The following is a 9,895-nucleotide window of genomic DNA, read 5'->3' on the forward strand; positions in this document are numbered from 1 at the left end:
GCAGACAGGCTGCTCCCAGTTGGTCCCAGGCTCTCCCAGTTGGTCCCAGGCTCTCCCAGTTGATCCCAGCCTCTCCCAGTTGGCCCCAATCCCTCCCAGCAGCCTCCCAGCCCCCCCAGCTCCCCCTCCCAGTTCCCCCAGTCCCTCCCAGTTCCTCCCAGTCCCTCCCAGTCCCTCCCAGTTCCTCCTAGTTCCATCGCGTTGGCCACGTGCGCTTGCGGACAGGCTGCTCCCAGTTGATCCCAGTCTCTCCCAGTTGATCCCAGTCTCTCCCAGTTGGTCCCAGTCTCTCCCAGTTGGTTCCAATCCCTCCCAGCAGCCTCGCAGCCCCCAGTTCCCCTCCCAGTCCCCCCAGTCCCTCCCAGTTCCTCCCAGTTCCAGCCCCTTGGCCGCCTGCGCTTGCGGACAGGCTGCTCCCAGTCGGTCCCAGTTGGTCCCAGCCTCTCCCAGTTGATCCCAGTCGGTCCCAGTTGGCCCCAGTCCCTCCCAGCCCCCCCAGTTCCCCCTCCCAGTTCCTCCCAGTTGCCCCAGTTCCCCCTCCCAGCCCGGAGGTGACGTCCCCCCCCCTCCCCCTGGGGCCTTGGGTGCTTCCGGGCGGAAGGGGCCTGAGCGAGGGCCCTGGGTGCTGGGGGGGGGAGAAGAGCACCCAAGGGTGGGGGGGGCACCCAGCCGCAGCGGGGCCCCGGGGCTCGGTTGTGTTTAATTTTTGGGGGGGGGGACCCCGAAATGAGCCGGGGGGGGGGGGGCGCCGGGGCCGACAACGTCCCCTCGGGGCTGCTGCAGCAGCAGGAAAACCTGCGGCTCTTCGAGCTGCTGGGCCGGAAATGTGTGGTGAGGGGCGGGGGGGGCACGGGGGGGGCACGGGGGTGGGGGGGGGGCTGGGGGGGGGGTCGGGGGGCGATGGGGGGGCATGGGGGGTCGGGGGGCATGGGGGGGCGTGGGGGGGCATGGGGGGTCATGGGGGGGGCATGGGGGGTCGTGGGGGGGGTCGTGGGGGGCATGGGGGGGTCGGGGGACATGGGGGGCATGGGGGGGGGGGTCATGGGGGGGTCATGGGGGGTCGGGGGGGGAATGGGGGGGGGGGCATGGGGAGGCTAAAAGGGTGCTGGGGGGGGTTAAGGGGGTGGGGGGGCATGGGGGGGGGGGGGTCATGGGGGGGTCGGGGGGTCATGGGGTGAAGGGTCATGGGGGGTCGTGGGGGAGTCATGGGGGGTTGAGGGGTCATGGGGGGGTCATGGGGGGTGGGGGGGGCATGGGGGGGTAAGGAGGCGCTGGGGGGGTTAAGGGGGTGCTGGCGGGGGGATTGAGGGGCGGGGGGGGCATGGGGGGGGCTCATGGGGTCCTGGGGAGGGGTAAATGGGGACTGGGGGGGTTGTAGGGTCCGGGGGGGGGGCTGGGGGGGGGGGGGTTATGGGGTCCTGGGGGGTTTGGGGTCTGGGGGGTTATGGGGAGGGGCGGGGGGGGGTCACACATCCTGGGGGTGGGGGGGGGGGGTTATGGGGTCTTGGGGGGGGTCCTGGGGTCCTGGGGGGTTTGGGGTCTGGGGGGGTTATGGGGAGGGGCGGGGGGGTCACACATCCTGGGGGTGTTGGGGGGGGTTATGGGGTCTTGGGGGGGGTCCTGGGGTCCTGGGGGGGTTTGGGGTCTGGGGGGGGGGGGCCTGGGGGGGCCTCACGCTCCCCCCCCCCCCCCCCCAGACGCTGGCGACGGCGGTGGTGCAGCTGGTGGTGGCCGAGCCGGGGGGCCGCGGGGGGGCCCCGGGGGGCGTGGGCCAAGCGGTGCTGCGGGGTGGCCTGCCTGGTGCGCGACAGCCCCCGGCGCTCCTACTTCCTCCGCATCTACGGGCTGCCCGTGAGTGGGGGGGGGGGGCATGTGGGGCGGGGGGGGCATATGGGGCGGGGGGGCTATATGGGGGCGGGGGGGCTATATAGGGCCGGGGGGGCTATATGGGGGCGGGGGGCTATATGGGGCGGGGGGGCATATGGGGCGGGGGGCATATGGGGCGGGGGGGCTATATAGGGCCGGGGGGGCTATATGGGGGCAGGGGGGCTATATGGGGCGGGGGGGGCATATGGGGTCGGGGGGTTATGTGGGATCAGGGGGCTATAGGGGGTCGGGGGGGGGGGGGTCCACCCATTTTGGGGTCCCCATTTTGGTGTCCCATTTTGGGGGTCCCTTTTTGGGGGGGGGGGGGTGTCCCTTTTGGGGTCCCATTTTGGGATTCCCTTTTTGGGTGTCCCATTTTGGGATCCCCTTTTGGGTTTCCATTTTGGGGGTTCTCATTTTGGGGGTCCCATTTTGTGTGTCCCATTTTGGGGTTTCCTTTTGGGGTCCCCTTTTCGGGGTCCCATTTTGGGGGTCCCATTTTGGGGGTCCCATTTTTGGGTCCCATTTTGGGGTTCCCGTTTTGGGGTCCCATTTTGGGGGAGTCCCATTTTGGGGTTCCCATTTTGTGTGTCCCATTTTGGGGTTCCCATTTTGGAGTCCCTTTTTGGGGGTCCCTTTTTGGGGTTCCCATTTTGGGGTCCCATTTTGGGGTCCAATTTCGGGGTTCCCTTTTTGGGGTCCCAATTTAGGGTTCCCATTTTGGGGTTCCCATTTTGTGTGTCCCATTTTGGGGTTCCCGTTTTGGGGTCCCATTTTGGGGAGTCCCATTTTGGGGTTCCCATTTTGTGTGTCCCATTTTGGGGGTCCCATTTCAGGGTTCCCAATTTTGGGGTTCCCATTTTGGGGTTCCCATTTTGGGGGTCCCATTTTGGAGTCCCTTTTTGGGGGTCCCTTTTTGGGGTTCCCTTTTTGGGGTTCCCATTTTGGGGTCCCATTTTGGGGGTCCCATTTCGGGATTCCCTTTTTTGGGGTCCCAATTTAGGGTTCCCATTTTGGGGTTCCCATTTCGGGGTTCCCATTTCGGGGTTCCCGTTTCGGGGTCCCCTTTTCGGGGTGCCCACTGGGGGTCCCGCTTGCAGGGCGGGCGCCTGCTGTGGGAGCAGGAGCTGCAGGCGCAGATGGGCTACGGGGCCCCCGCCCCCTTCTTCCACACCTTCTGCTGCGAGGTGGGCGGGGCCCGGCGGGGGCGGGGCTTGCGGGGGTGGGCGGGGCCTGTGTGGGCGGGGCCTGGGTGGGCGGGGCCTGAGGGGTGGGCGGAGCTTGGGTGGGCAGGGCCTGAGGGGTGGGCGGGGCTTGGGTGGGCGGGGCCTGAGGGGTGGGCGGGGCCTGAGGGGTGGGCGGGGCCTGAGGGGTGGGCGGGGCCTGAGGGGTGGGCGGGGCCTATGGGGGTGGGGAGGGGCTAAAGGGCCGGGGGGGGTTGGGGTGGGGATAAGGGGATATGGGGGGGGGGGGGGGGGGGGGGCGTGTGGGCGGGGCTAAAGGTGTTTGGGTGGGGCCGGTGGGAGGGGCTAAGGGATGTGGGAGGGGCTAAGAGACTGTGGGAGAGGCTAAGGGCATGTGGGCGGGGCTAAAGGTGATTGGGAGGGGCTAAAGGTGATTGGGTGTGGCCAGTGGGAGGAGCTAAGAGACTGTGGGAGGGGCTAATGGCACGTGGGCGGGGCTAAAGGTGATTGGGTTGGGCCAGTGGGAGGGGCTAGTAGTCTGTGCGTGGGGCTAAGAAGCTGTGGGGAGGGGCTAAGGGCATGTGGGGGGGCTAAAGGTGATTGGGTTGGGCCAGTGGGAGGGGCTAAGAGCCTGTGGGCGGGGCTAAGGGCGTGTGGGCGGGGCTAAGGGCACGTGGGCGGGGCTAAAGGTGATTGGGTGTGGCCAGTGGGAGGAGCTAAGGGGCTGTGGGCGGGGCTAAGACGCTGTGGGAGGGGCTAAGGGCACGTGGGCGGGGCTAAAGGTGATTGGGTGTGGCCAGTGGGAGGGGCTAAGAGGCTGTGGGGGGGCTAAGGGCATGTGGGCGGGGCTAAAGGTGATTGGGTTGGGCCAGTGGGAGGGGCTAGTTGTCTGTGGGCGGGGCTAAGAGGCTGCGGGAGGGGCTAAGGGCATGTGGGAGGGGCTAAATGTGTTTGGGTGTGGCCGGTGGGAGGAGCTAAGAGACTGTGGGAGGGGCTTATAGTTTGTGGGAGGGGCTAAGGGCATGTGGGTGGGGCTAAAGGTGATTGGGAGGGGCTAAAGGTGATCGGGTGTGGCCAGTGGGAGGAGCTAAGAGGCTGTGGGAGGGGCTAAGGGCATGTGGGCGGGGCTAAAGGTGATTGGGTTGAGCCAGCGGGCGGGGCTAAGAGCCTGTGGGCGGGGCTAAGCGCCTGTGGGCGGGGCTAAGAGCCTGTGGGCGGGGCTAAGGGCGTGTGGGCGGGGCTAAGGGCCTGGGGCCGGTTTGGGTGCCCGTGCCTGGGGGGGTCTATGGGCAAGTGGGCGTGGCTGCTGGTTGTGGGCGTGGCCGCGGGTTTGTGGGCGTGGCCGCGGGTTTGTGGGCGGGGCCGCGGGCGGGTCCGAGCGCTGATTGGCCGCCCAGGAGGGCCAGGCGGGGCTGAACTTCGCGGACGAGGCCGAGGCGGCCGCCTTCGAGGAGCGGGTCCAGGAGCGGCTGCGGCGGCGCCAGCAGCGGGCGGGTGAGCGGCGGCGGGGGGGGGACGACACCCACAATGCCCCCCCCCCCGGTGACCCACAATGCCCTGGGGCACCCCCCCTCACTGCCCACCCCCTTTTTTTTTCTCTCCCCCCCCCCCCAGAAAAGCGACAGCTCCCGCCCCCGCTGCCCCCGGCGATGGTGAGTGCACACTTTGGGGGGGGGAGCGGGAATTTTTGGGTGGGGGGGCCACAATTTTTTGGGGGGCTTGGAGCTGACCCCCCCCTTCCACAGAGCGCCGCGGGGAGCCTGCCCCGGCCCCCCCGGCCCCCCTGGAGAGCAGCGGTGAGTGCAGCCCCCATACGGGGGGGTCCATCCCCTATTGGGGGGGGGTCCGTGCCATTTGGGGACCCCCCGCCCATGTCAACGCCCCCCCCCCCCCCCAGCCCCCCCGCTGCCGGCCGTGCCCATCGCCAACCCCGACATCACGGCGTCGCGCTACCGGGGCTGCCCGCCACCGGCCCCCCGGCGGCGCCGGCGAGCGCAAGAAGGGGCGCAAGAAGCTCTCCAAGGCCGACATCGGGGCGCCCTCGGGCTTCAAGTGAGATTTTGGGGGGGGGCTGGGGGGGCTCGGGGGGGGGGGGGGGCAGCCCCTCACCCCCCACCCCCCCGTTTGCCCCCAGGCACGTCGGCCACATCGGTTGGGACCCCGCCAACGGATTCGACGTACGTGCGTTATCAGCGGTAGACGTGCCGCAGGGCGCCCGTGGGCGCTAGGACCCCCCCCCACGGGTGCCGTGACCCCCCCCGAGGGTCCCGTGACCCCCCCCCCCACATGGGTTCCGTGCCTCCCCCCCCCCAGATGGCGGCGCTGGACCCCGACCTGCGGGCGCTGTTCTCGCGGGCGGGCATCAGCGAGGCGCAGCTGGCGGACGCCGAGACCTCGCGGCTCATCTACGACTTCATCCAGGGCCAGGGCGGGCTGCAGGCCGTCAAGGAGGAGATGCGGCGGCAGGGTGAGCACCCAGGGGTGCCCCCCACCCACCCACCCACCCATGGCGCCTGGGGGTGCCCTACGGGTGCTTAGGAGTGCCTACGGGTGCCCCCCAGCTGCCCCAAGGGTGCTTATGGGTGCCAATGGGTGCCTATAGGTGCCTATGGGTGCCCCTATGGGTGCCTACGGGTGTCTATAGGTGCCCCTATAGGTGCCTACGGGTGTCTATAGGTGCCCCTATAGGTGCCTAAGGGTGCCCCTATGGGTGCCTATAGGTGCTTATAGCTGCCTATGGGTGCCTATGGGTGTCTACAGGTGCCCCGATGGGTGCCTATAGGTGCCTATGGGTGCCCCTATGGGTGCTTATAGGTGCCTATGGGTGTCTACAGGTGCCTATGGGTGCCCCTATGGGTGCCTATAGGTGCTTATAGCTGCCTATGGGTGCCTATGGGTGTCTACAGGTGCCAATGGGTGCCTATAGGTGCCTATGGGTGCCCCTATGGGTGCCTATAGGTGCTTACAGGTGCCTATGGGCGCCTATGGGTGTCCCACGGGTGCCTATGGTTGACCCACAGGTGCCTATGGGTGCCATATGGGTGCCTACGGGTGCCTATAGGTGCCCCCTGGGTGCCTACGGGTGCCTCCCAGGTGCCCATGGGTGCCTCCCAGGTGCCTATGGGTGCCACATGTGTGCCTAGGGGTGCCCCCCGGGTACTTAGGAGTGCCTATGGGTGCCTATGGGTGTCCCACGGGTGCCTATGGGTGACTCCCGGGTGACTACAGGTGCCCCCCAGGCACCTACGGGTGCCTATGGGTGCCCCCTGGGTGCCCATAGGTGCCCCCTGGGTGCCCATAGGTGTCTATAGGTGCCCCTATGGGTGCCTATAGGTGCCCCTATGGGTGCGTACAGGTGCCCCTATGGGTGCCTATGGGTGCCAATGGGTGTCTATAGGTGCCCCTATGGGAGCCTACAGGTGCCTATGGGTGTCTATAGGTGCCCCTATGGGTGCCTATAGGTGCCTATGGGTGCCCCTATGGGTGCCTATAGGTGCTTATAGGTGCCTGTGGGTGCCTATAGGTGCCTATGGGTGCCCCTAAGGGTGCCTATAGGTGCTTATAGGTGCCTATGGGTGCCCCTATGGGTGTCTATAGGTGCCCATATGGGTGTCTGTAGGTGCCTATGGGTGCCTATAGGTGCCCCTGTGGATGCCTACAGGTGCCTATGGGTGTCTATAGGTGCCCCTAAGGGTGCCTATAGGTGCTTATAGGTGCCTATGGGTGCCCCTATGGGTGTCTATAGGTGCCCATATGGGTGTCTGTAGGTGCCTATGGGTGCCTATGGGTGCCTATAGGTGCCCCTATGGATGCCTATAGGTGCCTATGGGTGTCTATAGATGCCCTTGTGGGTGCCTATGGGTGCCTATAGGTGCCTCTATGTGTGCCTATAGGTGCTTATAGGTGCCTATGGGTGCCTATGGGTGCCTGTAGGTGCCCCTATGGGTGCCTATGGGTGCCTGTAGGTGCCTAGGGGTGCCCCTAGGGTTGCCCCCCCCCCCGCCCCGTGCCCTCATTAAGCCCCCACCAACGCCCTCTCCCCCCTCCCACAGGTCCCCGCCCCCCCCCGCCGGCCCGGGGGGGCACGCCGCCCTCCCCTCCGCCCCTCCCCCCCCGCCGGCCCCCCCCGGGGCCGCCAGGGGCCGCTGCCCCCCCCTCCCCCACCGGGGGCCGCCGCCCCCTCCCCGCGGGGGCCGGGCCTGGCCCCGCCCCCTCGCCCGGCGGCCCCGCCCCCTGCGCGAGGCCCCGCCCCTCCGGGTGGCGGCGCGGCCCCGCCCCTCCGCCGCCCCCTCCCCCGCCCCCGCCCCCCCCGGCGGGAGGCCCCGCCCCCCGGCGGCCCCGCCCCCTTCGCGGGGCGCGCTCCTGGACCAGATCCGGCAGGGGCGTGACCCTCAACAAGGTCGGCGCCCCGCGGGGCACGTGACGCGGGGGGGGGGTCACGTGGAGGGGGGGAGGTCACGTGGTGGGGACGGTCACGTGGTGGGGAGGGTCACGTGGTGGGGGGGTCACGTGGCGGGGGGGAATAAGGGGTTATGGGGGGGAGGGGGAGGAATGGGGGGGGGTCTTGAGGGGTTATGGGGGGGGTCCTGAGGGGTTATGGGGGGGGTCCTGAGGGGTTAAGGGGGGCTGAAGGGTTGGGGGGGGTCTGAAGAGTTAAGGGGGGTCCTCAGGGGTTATGGGGGGGTCTGAAGGGTTGGGGGGGGGGGTCTTGAGGGGTTGGGGGGGTCCTGAGGGGTTATGGGGGGGGGGGGTGAAGGGTTAAGGGGGGTCCTGAGGGGTTTTGGGGGGGTCCTGAGGGGTTAAGGGGGGCTTTGAAGGGTTAAGGGGGGGGTCCTGAAGGGTTATGGGGGGGGTCTGAGGGGTTATGGGGGGTCTTGAGGGGTTGAGGGGGGTCCTGAGGGGTTTTGGGGGGTCCTGAGGGGTTAAGAGGGGGCTGAAGGGTTGGGGGGGTCTGAAGAGTTAAGGGGGGGTCCTCAGGGGTTATGGGGGGGCTGAAGGGTTGAGGGGGGTCTTGAGGGGTTGGGGGGGGGTCCTGAAGGGTTATGGGGGGGGGGGGTGAAGGGTTATGGGGGGGTCCTGAAGGGTTAAGGGGAGGTCCTGAGGGGTTAAGGGGGGGTCCTGAGGGGTTTTGGGGGGTCTGAAGGGTTGGGGGGGGGTCTTGAGGGGTTGGGGGGTGTGAAGGGTTAAGGGGGGGTCCTGAGGGGTTTTGGGGGGTCCTGAGGGGTTAAGGGGGGGTCCTGGGGGGTTTTGGGGGGTGTGAAGGGTTTTGGGGGTCCTGAGGGGTTATGGGGGGGGGTCTGAAGGGTTTTGGGGGGTCTGAGGGGTTATGGGGGGCTCCTGAGGGGTTTTTGGGGGTCCTGAGGGGTTTTGGGGGGGGTCTGAAGGGTTGAGGGGGGGGTCTTGAGGGGTTAAGGAGGGGGTCCTGAGGGGTTATGGGGGGGCTGAGGGGTTGTGGGGGGCCCTGAGGGGTTGTGGGGGGGTCTGAGAGGTTTTGGGGGGTCCTGGGGGGTTGAGGGGGGGGTCCTGAGGGGTTATGGGGGGATCCCACAAACTTGTGGCATTGGTTCGAGTTAAAGGGGGGGGGCAAGGTGCGGCCCCCACCTTGTGACCCCCCAACCCCCCCCCCCCCCCAGACCCCCGAATCCCCCGAGAGCGGCGGCGGCGGCGGCGGGGGGAGCTCCGGGGGGCCTGGTGGGGGCCCTGATGGACGTGATGCAGAAGCGCAGCCGCGTCATCCACTCCTCGGGTGAGCCGGGGGGGGGGGGCTTTTTTGGGGGGGGGGGGGGCACCGTGAGACGCCCCCCAACCCTAAATCCCCCCCATACCCCCCCCCCCCCGTCCCCCCTTTTCCCACAGACGAAGGCAACGACGACGACGACGAGGACGACGACGAGTGGGACGATTGAGCCCCCCCCCAATTAACGCTTCCCGCAGCAATTAGTGCTAAGAAGAAGGTCCCGCAGCAATTAGTGCTAATTAGCAAGGGTTATTAATTAATTAATAACCCCCCCCCCCCCCCCAAGCTTTTACCTCACGGCGACGCGAATAAACACGGCAATACCCAAACAAACGATGGTGGGAGATGAATTACTGCTAATTAGGAGATGAATTATTGGTAATTAACAGCACGCCTTGCTAAATTCGGTAGTGGATGGTTATTATTATTAATTAATTATGGTAATTAGCAGGGTTTTAATGAGCCAGGCCCCGCCAAGGTGAATAAACACGGCAATACCCAAACAAATGATGGTGGGAGATGAATTACTGTTAATTAGGAGATGAATTATTGGTAATTAACAGCACGCCTTGCTAAATTCGGAAGTGGATGGTCATTATTATTAATTAATTATGGTAATTAGCAGGGTTTTAATGAGCCAGGCCCCACCAAGGTGAATAAACACGGCACCACTGAAACAAACGACGGTGGGAGATGAATTACTGTTAATTAGGAGATGAATTATTGGTAATTAACAGCACGCCTTGCTAAATTCGGTAGTGGCTGGTTATTATTATTAATTAATTATGGTAATTAGCAGGGTTTTAATGAGCTCGGCCCCGCCAAGGTGAATAAACACGGCAATACCCAAACAAACGATGGTGGGAGATGAATTACTGTTAATTGGGAGATGAATTATTGGTAATTAATAGCACACCTTGCTAAATTTGGAAGTAGCCGGTTATTATTATTAATTAATTATGGTAATTAGCAGGGTTTTAATAAGCTCGGCCCCGCCAAGGCGAATAGACAGGGCACCACTGAAACAAACGACGGTGGGAGATGAATTACTGTTAATTAGGAGATGAATTATTGACAATTAACAGCATGCTCTGCTAAATTCAATAGT

At 65.7% G+C, this 9,895-nt stretch overlaps 1 protein-coding gene across 1 annotated transcript; it reads left to right on the top strand.

The window, feature by feature from the left end:
* Positions 1 to 644: 644 nt before the first annotated feature.
* On the top strand, positions 645 to 9,294 carry WAS (WASP actin nucleation promoting factor). Its single transcript, XM_066984574.1, is given in 13 exon segments — positions 645 to 831; positions 1,698 to 1,765; positions 1,767 to 1,851; positions 2,967 to 3,053; positions 4,448 to 4,544; positions 4,665 to 4,727; positions 4,948 to 5,024; positions 5,026 to 5,102; positions 5,185 to 5,227; positions 5,364 to 5,517; positions 7,103 to 7,469; positions 8,684 to 8,796; positions 8,907 to 9,294. Coding segments are annotated over 13 exon segments (1,386 nt in total). The 5' UTR covers positions 645 to 726; the 3' UTR covers positions 8,957 to 9,294.
* Positions 9,295 to 9,895: the final 601 nt, after the last annotated feature.

Source organism: Anser cygnoides, chromosome 29, assembly GCF_040182565.1.
Source record: "Anser cygnoides isolate HZ-2024a breed goose chromosome 29, Taihu_goose_T2T_genome, whole genome shotgun sequence".
Lineage (NCBI taxonomy): Eukaryota > Metazoa > Chordata > Aves > Anseriformes > Anatidae > Anser > Anser cygnoides.